Below are 26,091 nucleotides of genomic sequence, written 5' to 3'. Positions count from 1 at the left end.
AAGTGCAACAAAATTAAATGATTATTAAAACTTCAAAATGTATCCACTGATTAGTATATAAAATGGTGAATGATGAAAAAATGACCATGAATCCAAAACAATCAGTGGATCTAATTCACAATGCCTTCTTTTCCGAGATGATGCTTGTTATCAATCAATCAATCAATCAATCAATCAATCAATCAATCAATACTGATCAGCATTTAGGACAGTCGCCCAGGTGGCAGATTCCCCATCTGTTGTTTTCCTAGCCTTTTCTTAAATACCTCCCACGAACAGCGTGTGGCAACCCATCCAATTCTTGACCACGCCCAGTGTTGCTTAACTTCGGAGATCTCACGGGATCCGGTGTTTCAACATGGCTACGGCTGTTGGCTTACCAAGGGAGATGTTCAATAAATTTCCAATTTCTACGATTGATTGAAATGTAAAGAAGTAATCTCCTTCAACAACAAAGGCGTATCATGCTCTAAATCATAATTTATAATCTTCATGTTCTGTATTGATGATTTCCTAATTTCAATAACAGATCTTATATGGATGTTCCACCTAATTAGCACTGTACAAATTATGTTAAAACTCCTCCTATTTTATTATATTAGGACTAGTTTTGGTCCTTTTCGGACCATCTTCAACTTCCTTCTGCAATCATCATATAGAAGAGTAAAATTCAGCTTTATCATCATCTTTTAGCTTTCTATTGACGTATTATGTGGGTATGTTAGGATAAAGATGTATGTACAGTATATGTTTTCTGCTATGCAGTGCATTGGAGAATAAAAACTACCGCATTTGACAGTTAAAACTGCAGCAGTTGTAGGGTTAAATCTCCTTTACATTCTACAATACACATATTTCAAAAAGAGAACCCTTCACGGATACTTTGGTCCCTAACTTGGGGGTATTACAGATAGCTGCTACATTTTTACCTACTAAGATATAATCTCCCTGCATAAGCTATGTATACTGTCTTAGTTGAAAGCAGATATCCGACGTAAAGTCTGTAGATCTCTCAGAAGCATCTGCACCGTCTGTTTGGTCTGTGGGTAGTAATCGGCAGCTTCATCGCTAGCAGAATGAGGGTCCATCGATTCCAGAGCTGAAAACACACCAAGAGTGAGGGTTTTACATATCATCAAAGATAGCAAATTGGAGAGAGATTACACATAGTGTGGGCAGAGGGAGCAGCTGTAAGGGAAGACAAATATAAAGTTAACAGTTATCAGCCGGTCAATTCTAAGCTCCCGTGACAAAGAACAGTGACTCTTTTCATGTTGATATAAGTGGAGTTTTACTAGTGCCACGTGGCAAAAAGACCCCTCATAGCTGATAGTATGGCCATGGCAGTGACAAGGCACCAGTATGCCAGTCAAATGGAAGACATGCCCTCGAGACCACTGTGAATGAAGTTCCCCAATGGTGTATATCAGTGTGTCGAAGAGGAATGGTGTGTAAGAAACACAGCACAGAACTGTGGTCAGACAAGGATCTTAACCCAGAGGAACCGGAGACGAGTCTCACACCTTGCTTCACAAGCCCATGAGGAACTGCTGCAGTCTGTGAATTGAGGTCGATGCCAACCATTTTATGAAAGCACATTAAGAAGGGAACTGCATGTAATGAACATACATATGGAGCAGAGTACCATGCACGAGGCCACCATCAACAATGGTGCTTAAAACTGCACATCTTCAATGGATTTGAGAACTGCAGGGGACTGGAATAGTGTGATGTGGTCCGACGAATCACAATTTTGTCTTTCTTTCAAAGTGACGTGAGTGCACTGATGGCCCAATGAAGCATTTCGTCTGCAGTATAAGGAGGATGTGCTTCAAGCAGGAGGTGGGTCCATGTGACAGAGTGGGGGTGTTTTTCATATCACGACTCACGACGACCTCATTCAGGTGACTATGAACATGAACCATCTTGTGCGTCTAGACATTCTGTGACCAGGTGTGGTGCCATTTGTCTGACATCTTTACACCGATGACACTGTGGACACTGACATACTGTGTTCAAAGGGCTCAATGCGCACATGCATGTGCATGTGTACGGTTTGGGAAAAATTCAGGCACCCTGTCACATCTGGTATCACCTACAAAGCTCACCCCAACTTCAATCCCAGCAAAAATCTGTGGACTCTTTGGAGCAGTGAATGAATTCACTTTCATGTAGCAAACCCGCAACACCCTGGAGAGTCAACTTCAATCCCAGCAAAAATCTGTGGACTATTTGGAGCAGTGAATGAATTCACTTTCATGTAGCAAACCCGCAACACCCTGGAGAGTCAAATTCTTCGAAGAACCCAGGTGGTCATGTAGGCCAGAGGTGGTGTATACTCTAGAGGAGGTAAGTCATTTTTTGCTAAGGATGCTTATTTATTTCATGATATAAACTTGTTTCGCCCAGTTTAAGACTTTTCTTAGTTAGATTCTTTGGATCAACATCAGATAAATACTAATAAGCAGTAACATAACATACAGTAGAGTTTGATAGAACAAAATCATTTCATTAGATATAATCAAATTTCAAAATTAAAACTAATTTAAAATAGAACATTGAAGAATTCATTGTTTTCATGTCTATTCAATATCCTGGTCTAAAAATCACTATCTAAAGCAGAAATATCAATATATTTAAAAAAATTGTCATTTCAGTTTTACATAACCAAATTTGTTTAAAGTACAGTGAAACCTCGGAATGCGAGTAACTTGGTCTACGAGTGTTTTGCAAGACGAGCAAACATTTTAAATAAATTGTAACTTGATAAGCGAGTGAAGTTCCGCAATATGAGCGTCACATGCACCTACGTTTTCCCCTCCCCTGCTCGTTTGTTGAATGGATGAACAAGCTCATTGGTCCTGTAGTGAAGAAATACCTTTCAGAAAATAATCTGCCGCTCAAAGTCTTGCTGGTTATGGACAATGCCCCTGCTCCTCCTCCAGGCCTTGAGGCCTTGAAGCCTTGAGGACGACTTAGTGGAGGAATTCAAGTTCTTTAAGGTTAAGTTCCTTCCTCCCAACACTACTCCACTACTCCAGCCTATGGATCAGCAAGTCATTTTGAACTTCAAGAAGCTATACACCAAATTACTATTTCAGCAATGCTTCAAAGTGACTGAAGGAACAAACCTTCCCGATCGTGAAATGCCTGAAGATCATCGATAAAGCCTGGGATGGAGTCACCAAGAGAACTCTCACTTCCGCTTGGGGAAAGTTGTGGCCTGACTATGTTATTGGACGTGACTTTTAGTGGATTGTTTGTGACAATGAACCGCCGATTGTCGATGACATTGTGTCCTTAGGGAAGACTATGGAGCTGGAGGTGAATGACGTGGACATTCAAGAGCTGGTGAAAGAACATAGCCAGGATCTGACCACCAATGTACTGATGGACCTGCATCGCGAACAATAGGAAGAGGTTATGGAGATCTCGTCCGGGGAAGAGGAGGAGGAAAAGTCAATGGAATCTCTCACTTCAATTGAGATTCAGGAGAAGTGAAAACTGTGGGAAACGGTGCAAAACTTTATAGAAAAACACCACACGAATAAGGCTGTAGCAGTGCGAGCGATCAATCAGTTCAGTGACAACGCAATGTCACATTTTCGTGAAATCCTCAAAAAGAGGCAAAAGCAACAGTCATTGGCTAGGTTCCTCGTTAAAGTTCCACGAAAAGAAAACAATTCCAGTGAGCCAACAGACAGCAGTGCTTGTGCTTCTATTAGTGAAATTTGTGCTACACAGTAACCCTTCTCACGTCATCTCTCGTCTCCCTTACACTAACAATGATTCTATTGTAAGGAAAAGTGCACTTTAATTTGTTTTACGTTATATTTTGTTTTAGAAATGGTATGCGAATAAATATTTTTGTGTTGTGGACGAATCATCCACGTTTCAATTGTTTCTTATGGGAAAACTTGCTTTGGTATACGAGCGCTTTGGATTACAAGCATGTAGCCGGAACGAATTATGCTCGCAATCCAAGGTTCCACTGTAATCAAATTTAAGGAACTAGGAAGGATGAAGACAAACATGAAAACACAAAACGACAATAACAAACTCCTTGAAACCCTACTGCTTTTGTAGTTGGGCTCTCTCTCTGCCAATCTTTGTTCTTCCAAATCTACTTCTTGTCAGCTCTCACCCAAAAACCCCTTCCTGTTTCAAATTGCAAGTATTACAATTGAACTACTTTATTCACCAGTGCTCCTGCTGCAAAACGTTTGGTTCTAACATTCCTTCAGTGCCTGAGGTGTCCTAAAACTTACGGTGTTTACTATCACAGACCAGAATCTGTTATGGAATAAAGATATACCCATGAAGGTTAAATAACATCCAAAGTATAATACAGCTAATATGACATAACACAGCAGAAATTAACAGACGCCAAGTGTATGCAAATGAACTGCTGAGAATAAGAAGTTCTACAAAGTAGGTCAAGAAATGTATGTCTATTCCTTTCCACCTTTTACAGGGTTGGGGATGAGGTAATGAAGAAGATGAAATGAATGATGGTAGATGAAAGGAATTGGCTGTGGCCTGTGAATAGGAACTGTCGTGGCATTTGTCTGAAAGTGAAAATGGGGAAACCACAGAAAACCATTCTCAGGACAGCTTACAGAGAGGGGGTTTGAAACCAAAAGTTGATTCCATAGCCACTCCACTCCATCAGGTCTAGATATAATGTAACAGCCAACTGGTAGGAGTGGAGTTATAATAAGAATTATAAACTGGTAAAGCAGTGGCGTATACTGAGAGCTATCAAGGCTATCAGTGAAGCCCAAACCTCAGTCGAGAATGATGGAAGTCTAAAGCACATTATAATGTAAGCATCTGGCACATTGTTCCATTTACAAAACTTGAAAGCAGTGAGAAAAAACGTTGCACGTATTTCTGAGAGCAAGGCATCGGAGACTGATAATGAAGCCCAGACTCTCGCCCCTCTCGCCTCGACTTGCCTCACGCTTAAGGTGGTTTGCTGCTGGATATCGGATAGGAGTGGGGACCGGCGTAGGATAGGTGTGCTAGCCTTCGGTCTGTCAAATCGCCACTGCTAACTATCAACCACGCGTTAGTCATAATATATACTTCCTCACCTCATACTTTTGACTTAATTATTTAGATAACAGAGTGCTGGTATTTCACTTCAGTTTCCTTCTACATCCTTGTAGGAAGACACTGCAGGGCTGCTGTTATAGGAGCAATATAGTTTTTATTTTATTTGTAGATCTACTAAAATGAAATGCAATTTTTCAGGTTTAGTGTTCTCTTTTGTTGGTTGAATTGAACCCGTGATCATAGGTCGGACACCACCACTGATCTCCCAATGAAGCTAATTAACCAGTGAACGATGGGTATGACTGCTGTAAAATTCAACATTTTTATTTAATAATAATATTATTGATGCATGGTATCTGTATAGGCTTGGTGGTGACCTAATGAGGATAAAATGAATGGCGAAGACGTCGTAAACACCCAGTTCCCAAGTCGGAGGAATTAACAGTATGAGGGGGTTGATTCTGAAAATTGAACCCGGACCATCGGACCAAAGGCAAGCATTCTATCCATTTAGCTACAAAGCCAGACTTTAATTTGCTAAACCTTAAGCTACCATTTCCACTGATCAGGTATTGAGTATTGGCAGTATCAGAGGCCAGGGCAGTAGCTTGTGAAGCAGCCTTCACAACACAGCAGACTTCTCCGTTGCCTATTGACTGCAGCTCAAAACGCTTAAGGCTCGACGTTCACTAAACCACCCATCGAAAAGGGGTAACCTAAAGTGTAGTGGTAGCCCACTTCTTGATCCCAGCATACGCCACTGTGTTAAAGGTACCTTGTCTAGCTCTACAGGCATGCGACTACTTTCAGAAAGAGAAGCATATGACAGATTCTTTGTCCATTAGCAGTCTCTAACAAGCTCTCATCGGAGTCTGCAATAATATGCTGTAAGGATGAGCTGGAGCATGCTGTAAAACACTGCACATAAACTCAGGCAAAGACAGCAAAATTTCTTCGCAACATTTAGTGTCTATTCATTGCTCAAAGTGGGTAAGCCGAAGCATCTTAGAGACACACTAACACGACATGATGTTTTACGGAGAACTGTACAGGAAACAAAGTTCATCAACAATCATGCCGTAGAATCACAAGGTTACCGAATACAAAAAGTGGGTTAGCGGGTAATGCACAACGTTCCCCACTTAGGTCCATAATTTATAGTTGGCTACAAGATATTCGCCTCAGTCACTGACTTTACCTCCCCAAGAGGTTGAATGTTCACTCAAGTGTGCTAACAAGTGCTACACTTTAGTCACTGTGCCTGTCCTAATCAACCAGAACAACGGGAGGAACTTAGGAAAATTCTGGAGGATATTCTCTCTAAAATCACACATTGACATACCACTACTGCTCAGCGACTTCAATGCCCAGTTGGGAAAAGGGAGAGAGACAAGGCAACTATCCAGTACGCAAGTGAACTACCCACAACAGAGAACGATTGGTGGAAGTGTTGGCTTGGTCATGAAGTCCAGGTAGGTACCTACCTACAAAACAGAAGGCCTGAATCTCTCCCAACACCACTCTGAGTGAGTTCCACATACAGCAGACCACTTAGCTAACTAGGAAGAAAGTCCTCAAGGGAAATACATACATGAAAGTACCTCTGAAAGAACAAACTGAGACTCCTGCCCCAAAACACCAGATGGCATAAAGCCCTCAGGACAATCAGAGCCAACACACAACAACCGAGAATTAAGTCAAGAGGTTGAACAACGCAGATCTTAATAACTGGGAAGTCCTGGACAAGACAGCTAGTGAACATTCTCCCATAACAAGAACAGACCTGTGTGGTGGACTGAAGACTGTGACTGCACAACTGCCCAAAGACAAACAGGAGCAAGGAAAACGGGAAGAAATTCTTCCAACAGAGGAAGCTCACGGCTAAGGTAATCCAAGAAAACAAACAAGCCTTCACAAACAACCAGCTGACCCAGATCGAAGTGAGTTTGACTGAATATAACCCCAGAGACTTTTACAGAACCTTCAAACAAAATCTTAGTAAATACATTCCACTGGGATTTAACATCAGAAACTCACAGGGCAAGCTGGTTTACAACAAGGACAACAGCCACCTCCTAGCAGGGTACTTTAAAAACCTGCTCAATTGTGATCCACCCAGTGAAGACTGACTACCAGCACATGACATGAAACCACTACCTCCTTCAGTGGAAGAAGTTAGTCACATTATCGAGCAACTCAAGAACAAGGCAGTTGGAGACAACTCCATTGTGGCTGAACTCTGGAGTAGACAACAAAACCCAAACTCTGACTGACACACACACTCCAGGATTTAATTCAGAAAGAAATCTCAGAAACCTTTGGGATCGAAACAGGGGTCAGACAAGGTGACAGAGTTTCCCCACTCCTCTTTAACTGCATCCTCTTCCAGGTGTCACTGGAGAAAACCAAGTACTTCACTGACATCAAAACTACTAAATGGAGAGATGTTACTACTGTACAAGAAGGGAAACTTAAGTACCTCGGTGACCCGACCGAACCCAACTTACCAGGGAAAGCAGCCCCTCACCACGAGAATAAACAAGCTGGAATTGGCCAATTGAATGACTTACATCTGCCTGTCAACACCACACAACAGTCATCTGCCTAGAAGCCCTCTATGCCAAGGAACGTTTGTTGCTAAATAGAAAAGGCTTGAGTGGAAAAAAACTGGAGGTAAGAGACAGAAGAATTTTCAGAAAGATCCTAGACATGATACTGGAAGAAGTGGAACACTGGAGATGTCATGATTCAGAACTATACTTCCTGAGAGAGAGAGAGAGAGAGAGAGAGAGAGAGGGAAAGAAAGAAAGAAAGAAAGAGAGAGCCTTGTCAGGAAAAGGAGGGTGGCTTTGCATAGTCACGTGGCAAGACGGAGAGAAAGTCCATACCACATGGCTGACTGAGAAGGACTTTAAAGAACTGGGGTTGACAGACTTAAAAACAGACAGGCTGTGAGATGGATCCTTGAGCAAGTCTGTGGTTTTTAGGAAAAATCACTGTTGGAGGGAAAGAAAGAATTACACAGGAGAAAATGCAACAATACTGGGTAAATACCAAATCCCAACAGTTGAATAAGCGTGGTTCCAAGTAGGCCTATTTGAAAGAATATCATGTTTATAATTTGTATGTAAGATCATAAGAGTCAAACTGTAGATAATGTGAATAATAACAACTGTATGGCCTCATCTACCACGTGCAGAGATTTTAATCTGACACCATGTGGCTATCTGCTCATCAATTCCAACGTTCCATTTTACTCCAAGCCTACTAGAAGAGAGAGTGAAGCTCTCTTGGGCATCTAAGGCCAAGTTTTTTAGTTTTAATGAATTTTGTCTGGTAAACCCCAAATGTGTTACCAGAGATCTTCTACATGCCGACTTTGTACGACATGGAGTGTCAAATGGACTTATTTTTCTGCCCTTCAAAAATCTGACTACCTCTGCCGAGTTTGAACCCGCTATCTTGGGATCCAGAGGCCGACATTCTACCATTGATCCGCAGAGGCAGCTAGTGTGAAAATTATACAATGTTTATTTAATCTCTTGCAATCTATGATAATTTGCAAACATTAAATAAACAAATCTATGGGAAAAACATCTGCAATGGTATATTGCTATCTATAAAAGTTAGTCCTTAAAAGGCATTGTTATTTTATACAGTAGTTTGGAATAAAAAAAATCAATCTTTAAATAATGAACCATATTTTGAGATTAATAGGGTAATCCTTAAAAAATAAATAAACTGTTTATTACCTTCAATCCTATTTAAGATAAAAATACCCTTTAAAGTATGGTTTAGGAGTAATCATCTTAATAAAAGCGCAGGAATAATTTAAATATCACACCGAGAGAGCAAACGAGATAATAGGAAGGTAACGGGAAGGACCTTGGAAAAATGCTGCGCTGAGTTAAGCAAATACAATAATAATTCCATGTGGCTATTTCTAGCCGGGTGCAGCCCTTGTAAGGTAGACGCTCCGATGAGGGTGAGCGGCATCTGCCCCGTGTAGGTAACTGCGTGTTATTGTGGTGGAGGATAGTGTTATGTGTGGTGTGTGAGTTGCAGCGATGTTGGGGACAGACCCCGAGCCATTGGAATTAACCAATGAAGGTTAAAATCCCCGACCCGGCCGGGAATCGAACCCGGGACCCTCTGAACTGAAGGCCAGAACGCTGACCATTCAGCCAATTAGTCGGACAAGCATATACATACATTAGGAGGAAAACAAGTAATGTTGTCGACAAGGATATTTTATAAGGCTCAACACCATAAATTAAAACTGCTTCCTTGAAAGATAAAATGCAGAGAACTGTACTGACACAGTCTGGATTCATGAAACAGTTGACCGAGGAATGCTAAAACAATCAATCTGATTACAAACAAAAGTAATGCAATCTCAATTAGATGTTAGTCCCTTCCAAGCAACAATCATCATCAGAACACCGTAATGGATCAGAAGCGATGAAGGAACAGAAAAATGGGGAGGAATTACAGTTTATTTGTACTCCCCTGCTGATATCTGAACAAGGGGAAATAATTATGATACTTACCAGCGATCTGCGCCTCTATTGTCGTGAGGCGGGACTCGATCTGCTGATGATAGTTTTCTATGTGATCCAGCAATCTTGTTCTACACTCGTTTGGGTCAATTAAAGCTTCAGGTACCGGTTCCTGCAGTTGCGGTCTCACAGGTTCTAAAATCATGAACACACATAGCATCAAAATCTCTATACTAAACATCATGAGAAACACTGCCACTGCTCCCACCTGTTTGTACCAGCAATCCTCGCTACTTTCTTATCTGTTACTTCTAAAATGAATTGGATATTCAGAGTCCAGCCAACTTTCCCTACCATACAGCAAAGCTGGTCTGAAAACAGACCAATGTGAAGATGGTTTCATCTGTGAGCTACCGCTCACCATAACTGCGAGCTTCCTGCATTTGTTTTTGTTACACCTTGATTTAATTTCACTTAATATATGGTACTATCATCTTCAATTCTCCTTGGTTCCTTCCCTACTGCCATCACTCTGGTCATGCAAATGCTAATTTTCATATCACAGTCATTGCAGCTCTTTTCAAGTTTCAAGATATTAGAGCAAGCTTTCAGGAACACCAAGTTGCAGGCATAGGCCAAACTGCTTACTACATTTACACCCAAACAAATCTCTCCCTGCAATTTTATACCTTTCATGAAGTGATCTATGTTCATAATAGCCAACATCATCATTTTCCACCTCCAGTTTCCTGGGTGTGATGTACAAGCGCTTACCACTTCTTCCTGTCAAAGTATAGTTTCTGTTCCTCTAAGTCCTCCCACTTAGTATGCCTCCTGCTGACCTCCAATTTCTTTATGTCTCCATCCATCAATTCCTTGTCTCCCTACTGGCTTCTCCCCTTCCACTTCTCTGTCAAAGTAATTCTTTGCTGTTCTCGTTCTGTCCATCCTCATAACATGCCCAAACCATTGTAGCCTACGTCTTCCTGAAAGCTCGGTAACAGGTATTTTGATGCCAGTCTCTTTCTGGTTCGCCTCATTTCTAATCTTGTCTTTCTTGGTCTTTTGGTTCATTCTTCTGATGAATGACTGGATTTTACTACTTGTCTTGTTATGCAGGGTACATGTTTCAAGTCCATATGTGAGAACTGAAATGAAGTAGGTATAAAACATGGTCAATTCTGCTCGTATTTTATCATCTCAGAGTAAATTTCTCACTTGAAAATAAAACTGAGAAGCTTTCAAAGTTCTAATATGTATTTCTTGGTTTATTGTGTTATTTTTGAAAGAATACTCCCAAGGTATTTGAAGTTAGACACACATTGTAACAGAGTTCCCTGCAGGAAAAAGCTTAAAAATGTGCCTTTCCTGTTGATAGTCAATTCAACAGTGTTTGTTTTACTGATGTTTAGTCCATAGCCATTCTCATAATTCCTCAGTATGGCCAACAACTTTTCCCTTCATACTTTGTTATAAGCATTTTCTGGAAAGCTACAAAACATGAACAGTAACTGTAATATCCTATTCCTCTTGTAAAATTTTGTAATTACTTGATACATACTGAAAATCAGGTCCTAACAGCCCCTCTGTGTCTGAGACTGGATTACTCTGCACCACAATGAGAGAGTATAAATTGTATTTTCATAGTATGGTCATCTGGAGCTGTACCACTATAATGTCTGCTGTTATAGGATCTTATGTATTTCATAGAATTACAATATTGTAATAAATCAACAAATACATGCACCAAGAAGCGAGTAAGACAGCTGCTGTGGGATAAGCAAGTACGGCTGAAAACCAAGATGACACTACATAAATGCTACTATAACTCCGTCCTCATGTATAGCCTGGAAACTACCACATTAATAAGAATGGACCAAAAACTCCAAACAGCAGAAATATAGTACTTACACACCATAATCTAGAAGACCAGGAAAGAAAATATCAGGGAAGATAAAGTAATAGGAGACACTATACTACGAAGTATCCAGGAAGTAGGACTGAAATGGTTTGGTCGTGTAAAAAGGACGAGTGCCAAGAGAAAGGAATATTAAAGGGAAGTAAAGGAAAAAAGACCAGCAGACACACTGATTTAGTGAAAAAGGATGTAAAGAAGAGGACAAGATTGGGAGAGGGCTGTGAAAGAATGGTTTCATGGACTTACATGGAGGGGGCTTGTCCATCACAGTTGGGCAACTGCAGTTAGTCAATGATAATAAAGAAGTAGTGAGAAGCGAGCAGATAAATAAGATAAACTGATAGATTTACCTGCTTCCTCTAAATTATCAGCAATGGAAGTTGCTAACTGCATGAGTTCTGACTGGCAAAGTGGTAGCTGCAACATGTTTTGTGTGTCCACAGCATCTTCAGAATTTATGGAAGAAATTCCATTAGTGAGCACCTGATGAAGGATGTGACTGTCCACATGAGCAGGCGATGAGGGATTACAATTCTCCAGCCCATTCTGCATGTCTGAAGGTTTTGCCACTTCTTCAGTGGACGTCCTTCCTTCCATTGTAGGTTCTGGATTTCCTTTCTGGGAATCAACCGTCTCCTCCACTGGCGCAACATTCTCTACGGCAGATTCCACAACTTCTTCTCGTGATTCAATCAACTCTTCCACAGTTTCTACCATACTGTCAGTAGGCTCTAAAATGGGTTGCGATTCAACAGTCTCTTCTGCAGCTTCTACTATTTCCTCTGCAGGTTGGACCATTTCTTCCAGTGGCTCTACTATATTCTCTACAGATTCTTGGAGTACTTCTTGTGGCTGCTCATTATCTACTGCCATTTCCTTATCTGCATCCTTTTGTACTGGCTCAGATTTGCTTTCTTTTACAGCATCTACCTCTTGTGGTATGCTAATGTCTTTCTTAGTCTCCGTTTCTGAATTTCCTGTTGAATCAACACTCATTTCTGTATCCTTTGTATCTGCATCATTAACAGCTGGCTCAAAACCTTCCTTGGTTGGTGAATCAACCACAGGTTCTTCATCTTCAGAGAGAGGTAATCTCGTATTAGTAGGAGAGGGAACCTCCTCTTCTGATGGATTGAGATTTAACAAATTGCTGCTGGCAGACTGCTCTTCTGATGGATCGAGACTCATGGGCTCGGGCGACGTATGTTCATCCTCCGAGAGGTTTACGTGGGAAGGCTCGGCAGACGATACGCTACACATATCCTCTTCCATTGCAGATGGAGGCAATGGGTATGATAAATTCCTGGACGAAAAGGAGCCACTCCAATTTTCATCAACTTTTGCTTCACTGGTGTCTTGTTTTGTACTTTCTGGAACATTCAATAAATACAACATGGATTACATAAAAAGCATTTGTATTGGTACATACTCAGTTAATAGAAAACAAGTTAGAAAAAAGGAATTAAGACATAAAAGGATAAGACAGACTAAACAGGCAGGAATAACAAGGACCAACTTTTAGTATATTTACTTGTGTATATCTCACACCATTTTCCTTAAATTTCAAGTTTAAAAATCACAGCACACATTATATGCAAGTAATTAGGAAATCACACTCAGTTAAAACTAACATACATCTTAAAAGTGATACATCCTTTTAGACTCTGAGAACTTTCTACTTTTCAGCCCCTACAACGCTTTCATGATTTGCTATGTTCAAGCTCATCCAACACTGCTTCACCAGTACTGTACATTATTCTCAGTCACATTAAATTCTTGGCCTGAAGCCAAATACTATGTTTCTAATCACTCCAAGTTTAATAACAATGTCATTGGTTTTTCATCCCACTAACTACTTTTGATAGTTTCTGGAGATGCCAAGGTGCTGGAGTTTTGTCCCACAAGTTCTTTTACATGCCAGTAAATCTATGGACACAAGGCTGACGTATCTGAACCCCTTCACATACCACCAGACTGAGCCAGGATCGAACCTACCAAGTTGGGGTTAGAAGGCCAGCACCTCAACTGTCTGAGCCACTCAAAGTTAACTTGCTGTAAAATTCAAATGTTTCTCCATAACCCACAAACAATCTAAGTTGAACTGAAAAGCAAATAATTACAAAAAATCTTAAACCTGACATTTAGCATTTATTGGAGCCATACTGAAATTGCAGACCACATGATACCCAAGACCGTGCAAAATGGTGAGCCAAGATTAGAACAGTGGACCCTACATCAGTGGGAAAACACTAGGAAGAAGAAGAAGAGAGACTGAAATTGCACATGGCTGAATAGTGACACTGAATCCAGTTCACTAGTCCAAACTTTAAAATACATATCTTCCTTCACCCAAACAAGGGAGACTTCAAACAGTGTGCTCTTCTTGTGTTTATATAGATACCTTGATATAGGTTGATATTTTGCTCCCTTTATTCTTTAACAAGAATTAGGGTTCTTGATATCATGAATAAACACGGCACTTAGCTTTCTTTGAGTGACTATACTGTATTTTCAAATAACTGGGAGGTACACTGTAATTATAAAACAAACTTAAGAATATGTTTTGGAAAATTTAAATTAACCCTTTCCACTCAACTTAATTGTAAGTCCTGATTTCTCCCAACTCGTATTTTATTTCTGTCAGCATTCTTCATATTTTAAAACCTGGTATTAAGTACTGGTTGTAACAATATATACAGGAATGAACTACAAAATTAATGAATGTATGGTATTTACATGACACAAAATCATGTTTTTCACTCTCTTAACGGTATCTCGAGTGATTACATACAATTTACAAAATATACATTTAATGTTAACTTAGTCAATACTTACAATACCACATTTTGTGGTTAAATATTTATAAATGATAGAAAGGTTGTGAACATGTTTCGCCCTTCTTAATGGGCATCATCAGCACAATGGATAACCTTAAAACAAATAATTACAACTAAGAACGTTTACAATTATTGGTCATATAAAATTGGAATGAGATGTTGTGATGTTAAAAGTTATTTTCGATATCATGATTAGAAAGTTTGACGCGAATGTTACAAACACAAGTTAAAACTATTGTAGTACATTTTTACAATATTGTCTAAAAAATATATATTGGTATTCGTCTGGAATTGAAATGGATCCTCTTCTTTTAATTTTTGGTGAAAGTCAATGTTATTGTCTTGTTCACCACCAAGCAGATTTGAAGAAAAAGATATGTAAAAAACATATGTTCTTATTGTAGAAATTAGGTCAGGAATGAACAATTGGTGTTATTTCTTGAGTTAAATTGGTTAAAACACTTTCAGGTGAGAATACGTTGAAATGGAATATACGTTGAAAATTTATCCGATGTACAAGTTGGAATGGTTAACACTATAACAGTAGTCTTCCAGATTGTTGTGTAAATCTCAATGGTTAGAATCGAATGCCGTGGAGTGTCTATCTTGTTCTGTTATTAGCGTTAGCGTTAGTGTGCCAGTCAGGAAGACGTTCATCACTTATATAATCTACTGGCACTGGAGTACATCGCTTCCTTTTCTTAACTTTGACAGACACTCTTTTATGAGGAGTGCCACCGTTTGAAGTTGTGGGAGAATAAAAATGGGTTCTGTTTTCCGGTCCCATGTGTAGTTAGGAAATTAATTGTTCAACCTTTGGCAGCGCTGGATACTCCAGGGGCACCAGGTATTTGGAGGTTAACGACTTCTCTCCCAGTGACCTCATCACAACCCAAAACTTGAGATTGGGGGAGATATAAACCTCCATACCACCTTACTACCCAAGACAATATCAAGTTGCAATGATGGTTACAGCTCACTATCTGAAAGCAAATCATTCACAGTTAATTGGTTGCTCTTTTTATACTTCCTATAAGGAGAAATAAAAAAAAATTAATTTAATTTTTACAGAATTTGCTTTAAGTCGCACCAACACACATTAGTCTTATGGCAATGATGGGATAGGAAATGGCTAGAAGCGGGAAGGAAGTGGTCGTGGCCTTAATTAAACGGTAAACCACGGAAAACCACCTTCAAGTCTGCCAACGAAGGGATTACAACCTACTCTCTCCCAAATGTAAACTGTCAGTTTAGTTCCCCGACCCACGCTGCCACTCTCTCGGTGTAATAAAATGTTAGTCAAACAACTGATATGTAATATATACATAATATATGAATGAAAATGCACAGTAGAGTAATAAGAGAATTAAGAGAGGGATGGAAAGAAAATACACATTTTGACAACAACCAATTATTTGACGAACATATAAGAAATTTTAAATTGCAGGTATTTTATATACATTTGATATTACACCATTGGTTGTGAACACCCTACCTGAACTATTGCCCTATCAAAAATGGAGACCACAAGAATTTTTTTCTTAACGCTAGTACTGGTCACTATGGATGACAAAGTGCACAATGAGCATGTGCGAGGATCTTTCAAAGTTGTGCCCATCAGCGAAAAGATGGAGGAAAAACAGCTCCGCTGGTATGGTCACATCTCAGAAGAAGAAATGAACACCATTTAGTACAGAAAGCTCTTGCCACCAAAGAGACAAAGAGAGGAAGAGGGCGCCCTAAGGCAACATGGAAACGAACTGCTGAGGTTGACTTAAGAAAAAATGAAGAGACATTAGATCTGGTGCAGGAACGTCGAACATACTCTCTCCGAGTCAGACGAGCCAACCCTTGGGTTGGGAGCTTGGGAGTGCCTGTTTTATGGGCACACACATATATGGATATGGACAGAAAAGAAGAAGCTAGCAGTTCCTAGAAAGAAAAAAAAATGCTTTTCTGCCTTACGGACGCAGGCTTTATTCGATAAAAGCCAAAATAATGGGTAACTTAATTGTATCTGAAGAGAACCCACACAGAAAAGATTATCTTTTAAGTTAAATTACTGAGCGAGTTGGCCGTGCAATTACGGTCACGCAGCTGTGAGCTAGCATTCAGGAGATAGTAGGTGTGAAACCCATTGTTGGCATTCCTGAAGATGGTTATCCCTGGTTTCCCCACTTTTACACCAGGCAAATGCTGGGGATGTACCTTAATTAAGGCCACGGCTGTTTCCTTCCCACTCCTAGCCCTTTCTTCGTCCACTGTCACCAAAAGACCTGCCTGTGTCATTGAGACGTATAGCAAAGTTTAGTTAAATTTCTTACAAAAATAAATTTGCAATTTCTGTAAACCTGATGGTTTGTCAGATAATTATGCTTTTCCGTTTGGTACAGCTCAGTGCATCAGGGTGAAGTATGTTACTGGTAAACATTACTGGTGCAAGTTCGACAATTGCTATGTTTTTTTTCACTCTGCGAGAGAAAATTTGAGGTAGAAGGCAGGGAGAAGTTCAATGACCCTCAAAAGAGAATACACTGCCTAATGTGTTAGAAGTAACTTACAAGTAATGTTCCCTGATGTAGAGGTTGAGACAAGGGAGAGATGAAACAAAACACATTAAAACATCTTCTCAGGCATAAAAGTAGGATTTCATTACACATTTCAACTCACCAGTCCCATTCTCTTCACTAGAGTCTTTATCCGTTTGAACCAGTTCTCCGTGTTTCTTCTGCTCTTGTGTGTGAGGCTGAGATGTTAGTTCAGTCTTCACTTCTTTACCAAACGCATGCAACAAAGGTAGAGAGTCGAAACTTCCAAGATCAGGCTTCAACTGCTCCCCATACGAATGTTCCGACGACATCTCCAGCTTTGCCTGATGATCTAAGGATTGAAGCACAGGGTCTGGTAACGGTTTTGCTTCTCGTTTGAAATTTTGGCCAGATGGTGGAGTTGGTACCTGAGGCGACGAGTCCATATCGTCGTCATCTTCCCAACTTTTAGCCCAAAGGTACAGCTTAGGATGTTGGTCTGGAGCCCTAATAATGGGAATAAAGAACATGCGCATACATACTAAATAAAAACATCAACTCTAACATGATCTAAGAACAGGCTTAGTGGATCAACTACTCAGCTAAATGTAAGTGGTCAATACAAAAGTATAGAGAATAAACGAAGTACAGCAAGATTTAAAAGAAATAAGAACCAGCTTCCCCGTGCTTTTGCCATCAGTGACAAGACAGCCATGTGCAGAGTTCAATGCATGGGAGGTGTGCACATATCTGTCCTAGTCTCATACAGGTGCTTCAAAATTCAACACTCAAATTTTAGGTAATATAGAAGAGACAAAAACAGATATTTTAAAATTAAATAACCATAGGAGCTCTGTAATCGACTGTGTTGAAACTAGAAGAGTCAACAGCAATATAGTGCAAGAGGAGGATTGGTGGAAAAATCAAATAAAGTGGAGAGCTTTGGTACACTATCCTATCCAGAGAGAATTAAAAAAAATGGAATGGAATAAGAATAAAAAGGAAGAGGATGAGGTTGGAAATCAATAGTTCAAGTTCATTTTGAGGTGGATGAGAGCAGAACTATTATATGAAAATTAATTGTAATCTTTTACAAAATCTGTTCAAAAGTATGTCCTGCTCCTTCAATACATGCTCCACAACAAAGTGCCATACGTGTTCAAAGACTCCAGATATATGCTGTAAAGTGTAGATGGAAGCCCCTGAACGACAAGTTCCTCCTTTGATTCGGTTGAAGTCTCGTACACTCTTACTCTGCACAGACATTACGTTCTGATGTCATGGCACGTTTAAGAGAATACAGTATTAGCCCGCATTTATGTTCCCGGCTTTTATGTTTTCCCGTATTTTACAACATTTTTTGTTGGTCCCCTGAGATTTCCTATGCTCACAATGTATTAAAATCCTCAAATTTACGTTCACAACATTTTATGCTTCCTGCCATTTACACCACGACAGGCCGTTTGAGAGGAAAAAATTTGAGGTAAAATGGCGTCGCAACTAACCTAAAACACTTTGAGTAACCATGGCATGACGATCAAATCAAACAACCATGGTCCACCATAATAACTCTTAGAACTCTCAGTATTGAGCGCATTCTTTGATATCAGGGGCCTATTCCACAAAAGTATGGTCTTGTACATTACAAGTTACTAGTGTGGGTTCTTGTAATGTATGGAGTTGTACATTTCTGTTCCACAAAAGATTGATAGTCTCTTGTATATTACCAGTGAATTGTTACAAGTTTTACAAGTGACGACATATCAATAAACATACTACGTCATAGCATGAATCAGCTGTTTATCTTCGTATTCCATTCGTTGAATTAGGTTATGCTTGCCTCATTTATCGTAATATCGTATTTTACTGTAACTTATGCAGCAAAGATTGAAAGAACTAATATTCCTGTGAATTTTTTAATGCTACGATGTTATTTTTCAGTTTATTTCTTTGATGATAGGAAATTACTCCGTTATTATCACCCATTCTGTTCTTCCGCGATCCTCGCGTATGTTCTACGAGAGTAGGTCTACCTACCTTGGTCTGTCATTAGAAATCAGATGCCGCTAATAACGATATTCGGCCGCCAAACTTAATTGTTACGAAATTGCAAACTCTGCATGAATTGTTAAAATGATGTCAAGAGAAACAAAGTTATTCATTTTGAAGGAAATAGAAGGTAGAAAAGATATTCGTTTCGCTGGATTCAGCGAGAGTCTGAAAAAACAAGACAAAATAAATGGTTGGATGGAAATATTTGACTTGGGAAAAGCTCATGGAGGTTTTGAGGGGAAAAGTTGGACGTATGTAAGAGATATTCTGCTCATTAATGATTCCAGGAATGTCCTTCTTGGAATATGGTGTTTTTTTTTCAGTATTTTCAGGCCAACAAACAATTTGAGGAAATTTTATATCATTTATTGCAGCTACCACAGACCGAAGATTTTGCCATCCCAAGCATATCTGCAGTACCATGGTACTGACCACCATTTCCTAGCCAATGTAATGTTGTTAGTAAATGTTGTTTAGCAGAGAGAGATTTATTTCTGTTCGTAGGATATTTTAAGCTATGGCCAATATCTATCAAAAGTTCTTCCACTTGTATTGTGCTTAACCTAAAACGTTCATTGTATTCAAATACAGTGTTAAACTGGAAGTTTATTCTTTCCCTGTACAGACGATAGTTTTCATTTTCATCACCATCACTATCACTACTGCTAGACCACATATTTATCAAAATGTATCCAAAATAAGCGTATTTAAATAGCACTAGTACATTTATATATTATTGTCCTTTCACTGGTAGAGAATTCTTCTCATTTCGCTAGTAAGTTACAAGTACTAGTACTTTTGTGGAACACGCCTATAAAAATTCACTAGTAATTTGTAAGTATGGAGTAGTAAAGTACAACTGTAGAAAATTCTTTTGTGGAACAGAAACTCTGGTATTTGTACAAGTTACTAGAGAATTTACTTGTAATGTACAAGACCATACTTTTGTGGAACAGGCCCCAGGTGTTTTTCACAACATCGTAAACCTTATTTTCAAATCCGACGATGAGTTGAATTAACTTTCTAAATCTCTCATGCACACAAACTTGCCACCATAATCCTATGACTTTTGAATGCAAGTAAACAAACACCCAACAGAAATCAAAAACATGTAAAATACCGTACACACAGTATCTGGGTAATGGCAAAATGCAGAGCCCAACAAAATCGCAGAGGAGGAGGAGGAGGAGGAAACATCAGGTGTTTGCTTTATTGCTAAGTACAGTATAAGCCACAAGAAGGGGACATTATGAAGTGATTCAGTGTTTGTCTTGCCCAAGTTCATTATTTCACGGTTATTGTTTTGCACTTGCGTTTGTTGTTGAAGTTGTTAAAGTTTTTGTCGCTGATTCGTCACATTCATTTTTGTTATTTGTTACGTTTTTTTGGTTCTTGTTATGCAAGTCGAGTGGTCAGAGTGAATTGCCGCGATCCTCCTTTCTCGTCGTGTGTATTTGTCAATCCTTCTTTGTTATTGCTTTATTGTTTTTCTGCTAATAAGGGAAAAAAGGAAGGAAAGAAAAACTTTCACTATGGCTGAAAAGTTCGAATATTAGAAAAGGTTAATTCATACCGCAGAATACGTGTTTCATTGGCACGCGTATTACAGCCTCCTGTATCCATGCTGAATACAATTATGAAAAACAGAGGAAGCATTACATCAAGTGCTTCAGAATGTGGACCAAACTCCAAGAAAAGGAACTATGTGTCATAGTGCAAATACGAGAAAACGGTTTGAAACTTCAAGAGCTGCAGGCATTCCAACTGATGGTGTGCTCTTAAGGGAAAAGGCGCTTAAAGTGGCAAACATTCTTGGCACTGAAAATTTCAGCACGTCCAATGGCTGGATCGACCAATTTAGGAAAAGGTATAACTTAACCTATAAAACTGTTTGTGGGGAAGCTAATGCAGTTAGTGATGAAACTGTGGATGAATGGATCCGTAGAAGATTGCAGGAGCTGACCAAGGATTACGAACCCAGGAACATTTTTTTACCTAGATGAAACTGGACTATTTTTCTGTGTGTTGCCCAACAAGACTTTGGCATTCAAAGGAGATAAATGCCTTGGTGGGAAACACAGCAAGATGAGGCTCACAGTGATGTTGGGAGCCAATGCTGATGTCTCTGAGAAGCTCCACCACTATGTGATAGGGAAATCTAAAAAGCCTCGTTGTTTCAAGAATGTGCGATCATTACTTACTGCCTACGATGCCAACCATACAGCTTGGATGACCTCAGATCTTTTCCGACAGTTAATTGCTGAGAAATTAAAAAATGGGTACAAAAAATAGGAAGATCCCTCTTTTCATCGACCGTTGTCTTGTACATCCCGTGGATGTTAATTTGAGGAATGTGCAGTTGGAATTTCTGCTTGCTAACTGCACAAGCTAGCTACAACCTTTGGATTTAGGGGTTATTCACTCTTTTAAGTCACTTTTTAGGAAGAACCTGGTGCAACAAATTTTATTCCTTATGGATGCTGGAAAGGATCCATCATCATTTAAAGTTTCAATCCTGGATGCACTTCACTTCATTGCGAAGTCTTGGAAAGCTGTGAAGCAGACTACCATCTCAAATTGTTTCTTGAAAGCAGGATTTTTTAAGAATCATGCCGAATCTCAGCTGCCAGAAGAAGAAGAAGAAGAAGAAGAAGAAGAAGAAGACGACGACCTGCTACCTGATGTATGGACAATGTTGCAGTCAGACTGCAGAATGAAGGAAAGAAAGAAAAAAGAAAGAAAGGAAGGAAGAAAGAAAGAAACAGGAAGAGCATTTTACCGGGCAAGTTGGTCGTGCGGTTAGGAGTGTGCAGCTGTGAGCTTGCATCCGGGAGTTAGTGGGTTCGAATCCCACTGTTGGCAGCCCTGAAGATGGTTTTCCGTAATTTCCCATTTTCACACCAGGCAAATGCTGCGCTGTACCTTAATTAAGGCCACAGCTATTTCTTCCCATTCCTAGGCCTTTCCTATCCCATCATCACCATAAGACCTGTCTGTGTCGGTGCGTCGAGAGAGAGAGAAAAAAAAAAAAAAAAAAAGAGAAGCACTTTTGACATTAACTGAAGGACTGGTGAAGGGATCACAAAAGAAATCTTAGAGGAGAACCATGTGACAAAGTTTGTGTAAGGGAAGATTGATAAGACACAGTGCGAGACACCCAAGACTTGTACCGTCAACACAGCTAAGGGATGTGATTCCTTGACAGAATACCTCACTTTAAATAATTAAATTATTTTTAGATCTTAGGAGATGTACACGCTTTTAAACTATTTTCAAATGTCTAATCAAAAAACTTAAATCGATGTAGAATTAGTGAAACAATACTTGTATTTACTTTCAAATGCCTTACATCCTTCAAAATATTTAAAATATGTAATATTTATCAAAATATTTATTATGCATTCTAATATGTAAAAATATGTAACTTTAACCTCCTGGAATAATGATGCTTTTAGTGTGTTTTGCCGACATTTTAACCTTTCTTGTAGCTAAATATATGGCAACAGAATATGTAATTACATATAATCGGGGCTCTAGAAATGCATGAATGAATGAATGGATTAATTACATTTTTTGAGAGTATAGTTGTGACACACATGAATACTGTTCTAAGTTCCCTATTCCTTCCTTCCTTTTTTTTTTTTTTTTTTTTTTTTTTTCTTTGATAGGGTAACTCAGAGGGATGATGTTTTCACTTTCTTCCAACCAGACTGCATTTCAGCTCGTGTATTCCAGCACGGGAGTGCCATTCACAGAGATTTGGGGCCCCCGTTCCCCGTATCCTTACCTAACATGCTGCGACTTATATCTGAGGTGCTTTAAAATTTCATGTATACAAGACAAATCAGCAATGCTATAAGAACGGAAACACAACATTTGCCAGGAAATTCAGAAAGTTATGTAAAAGAGAACTACAGTTTCTTAAAGAAGGTGTAAAAAATGTGTGAACAATGAAGGCGGGCATCGCCTTTCATAACGTCGGTTAAGTGACAAATTTCTTAAAAATACTTGTGTTCGGTTGCATCACCGCCAATGACGCTGCCAGTACGTGGATATGACTGTTACACTTGCTGATGTGTACAACAATGCGTAGCTGGTTCATAGTTCAAATCCTCTCACATTATCACAATTATTATGATTTCTGACCTCTTCATAATTGGTACAAAGAATGCCATAGTAACTGTGTTTTACTTCCATCTACTGGAAAACCCTACCTCAAATCTCAAGGATAACCATATTCTGCAGAGAGAATGTAACAATAGTCACAGGAAATTTCACAAGCAGTCTTCAAAGGAGATACTGAAGGATGCAACAAGGGTCAATCTCAATGAATACCAACACTGTTTCAACCTGATTAAAATAATGTAGGTCTTTGTATAGTGATGGGACATGAATATGTAGTTGATTTGATAAGAGTCTGGAATGGAAACAGATACTTAAGGAGCTTGAAATTTAGCATTTACCTGAGGGAAGGATATAAGTAAAAATGTTCGTTAACTGCTGCTGGAAAGGAATACTCACTCAGCGATGTTCACTTTTACACGCAGGCTGTGGATGACTTGATTCAGCTGATGTAAGGTGGCTGTCAACTCATGGGTGCGCTTGAGTACCATCTCTCGCTGCTTGATGTTCTCCAAATTCTTGGAGCGAAATGAGAAGCTGGCAAGTAAAGAGAATACATATTTACTAACAGAACTAAGACACAACATTGATAACAATAAAAAAAATCCACACGCTCTCTGATTAATGACTGGATACGATCCAAAGAAAAGTAGACTGATCCAAAACGCTATTTTGGCATGTTGCGAGCCTATGTTAAGGCCCTGTGTACTCAGTAGAAATGTGCACAAGATACATCTATCGAAATGGACATATGACATCAACCTGGTGAGGCTGAAAGGGTTATGATTAGAGATGAATGATTGGGCATCCATCTGTGAGATTTCTGGCAAGTTCAGCAATGAGTAATGCAGTGGTGAAATGGAAACAGTGGTGGTGATGATTTTTGTTTTAAGAGGACAAGTATGTAATCATCTTTCTGAATAAATTAAGTGGAAGCAAAAATTAAAATAAAATAAAAACGGATTAATTTGAAAATTACTTAAAACAAAAATTATTTTAAGCCGAAAAAGGACACAGAACACTTGAAATTTATATGCCTTGATTGAACCACTCACACACATAAAGCATATGATGAGATCAGCAGTATTCTAGACTAGAGAGATAAGCACACTGTGAGAAGTGGGCCATGGTTAATTTGGCACCACAAGAACACATCGGGAGGTTTTCTCTCTTTAGGAGGTAAGAGTGCGTAGATCTTCCATGACCTATATTCAGCCTAAGCAAAACTATGACCTCTCTCCATGAAGGCAGGAAAAAGGACCGCCACATGGGAGTTGTCTTCTTAATTACTGTCAACTTGTTGGGAGTTCGGATAACTAGCCACTCCGTCTCCCAGGATATCAAGATGCTTCGACGTAGCTGAGAAATATCCTAACAGATATATTCATATGTCTAGGTGGCAAAAGTACCATTTCCCTCCAGGGAATCACAAAATTCTGTCTCAACCAGGGAAGCCAAAGCAATTAACAAATATGGACTGAAGATGCCTTCAGCGAGTGGTGAAGTCAAAACGGCAAGCTTCATGAGAAACCACTGCCCCAGGCTATCTTTTGGAAGGTGTATGCACTTCGATCCCGTGGGTAAGCTGTGGCACATAAGCTGAATTCTCACCACCAATTATAGCGAGGTCTATTTCCTGCAGACTCTAGAACAATGGAAGAATATCACATGTAGTGACAAATTACGCAATACGTTGAGGCAGTCCGATGGACGCAAATGCCAGGTGACCATCACATACTCCAGTGTATTGTTCCCAATGTGAAATTTGGTGGATTAAGCATTAAGGTGTGGGCTTGTTTTTAACGGTTTTAGTTCCTTGAACCATGAATGCAGAAGCTTGAACGCACTACAGGACAATTCTGTGCTACTCACTCAGAGGAAACTGGACCTTTCCATTACCACAATGGCAGTGAACCCGTTCATAAAGTGAAGGCCATAATGGAATGATCTGTTGAGTGGGAGAGCCCTGATCTAAACGTAGCTGATCATCTCTGGGATGAATTATGGCACCAGTTGACAGAGATCAGATCGCCCCATGTTGCAAGAGGAATGGAAGAAAATACTTGCAGATATCTACCGAACTTTAGTGGGAAGTTTTCCTGGAAGGGTAGAAGCTGCGATAGCAGCAAAAGGTGGACCTACTTCATACTGACACTGTAACAGCTCCAGTTGAGGCAAAACCTACTGGTGTCCTGTTGTTAATGGCATTGTAGAGTAAATGCATCCACTGAATGCCTTTCAGCTGTGCTCGACCACAGTGCACACAGCATGATTGCTCTTACAAGGATTCCAAAAGTGGCAAAATGGTTTTCATGTGTAAATCACTAGCAGTAAAAGCTGATTCCCTTCGGTTCAAAGGGTCCCGGGTTCGATTCCCGGCCGGGTCGGGGATTTTAACCTTAATTGGTTAATTCCAATGGCACGGGGGCTGGGTGTATGTGTTGTCTTCATCATCATTTCATCCTCATCACGACGCACAGGTCGCCTATGGGAGTCAAATATAAAGACCAGCATCTGGCGAGCTGAACCCGTCCTGGGATATCCCGGCACTAAAAGCCATACGACATTTCATTTCCTTACAAACTGTTTTTGACTATCACAGACAGTGAAGAGAAAAGATCCTGACAAAAGAACTAAGAAAACTGACAAGACAATACAAGGGAGCTGCTGTCAATTCAATTGGGAGTTTTCGAAAATGTGTAGAGGAAATATGCAGTAATCTACCAGATATTCCACTCAAAAATAAGATGGTCATTTCCAATATTAAAATAATCAATCCTATGCAGAGCAATTTCACAACATGAAAGCCTAATTTTATATACGTAACAAAGTTTCTGCAGAACCATAAAATTTGTTATGAAGTATTGCAGCTATCATTAGGACAATGAAATTGTTAGCAACAATTAATCACTTCAGCAAGGGATTTTGGACACACACAAAAACAGGCCAAAAATCTAAAAATAACATTATACTGTAGCACTAGCAGACATTTCAAACTTTGGGGCACATAGCGGTATTCTTTTCCTCTTGCCTGTCAGCCATTTTCAATGGTCCTGCGAAGACATTTAAACCACACC

The 26,091-nt window shown here is 39.6% G+C and overlaps 1 protein-coding gene across 1 annotated transcript in view; it reads right to left on the bottom strand.

Moving 5' to 3' along the window:
* Positions 1–294: 294 nt before the first annotated feature.
* The window catches only part of LOC136885661 (uncharacterized), a 220,675-nt gene continuing 194,878 nt past the window's right edge, over positions 295–26,091 (bottom strand). The window contains exons 19-23 of the mRNA XM_067158354.2: positions 23,414–23,551; positions 16,983–17,347; positions 11,826–12,845; positions 9,609–9,752; positions 295–1,099 (exon numbers count right to left, since the gene is read on the bottom strand). Of these exons, the coding sequence (XP_067014455.2) occupies positions 972–1,099; positions 9,609–9,752; positions 11,826–12,845; positions 16,983–17,347; positions 23,414–23,551 (1,795 nt within the window). The 3' untranslated portion in view covers positions 295–971. The remainder of the gene's footprint in view (positions 1,100–9,608; positions 9,753–11,825; positions 12,846–16,982; positions 17,348–23,413; positions 23,552–26,091) is intronic.

Source organism: Anabrus simplex, chromosome 14 (genome assembly GCF_040414725.1).
Source record: "Anabrus simplex isolate iqAnaSimp1 chromosome 14, ASM4041472v1, whole genome shotgun sequence".
NCBI classification, from domain to species: domain Eukaryota; kingdom Metazoa; phylum Arthropoda; class Insecta; order Orthoptera; family Tettigoniidae; genus Anabrus; species Anabrus simplex.
This window is presented reverse-complemented; position numbering and strand designations above follow the sequence as displayed.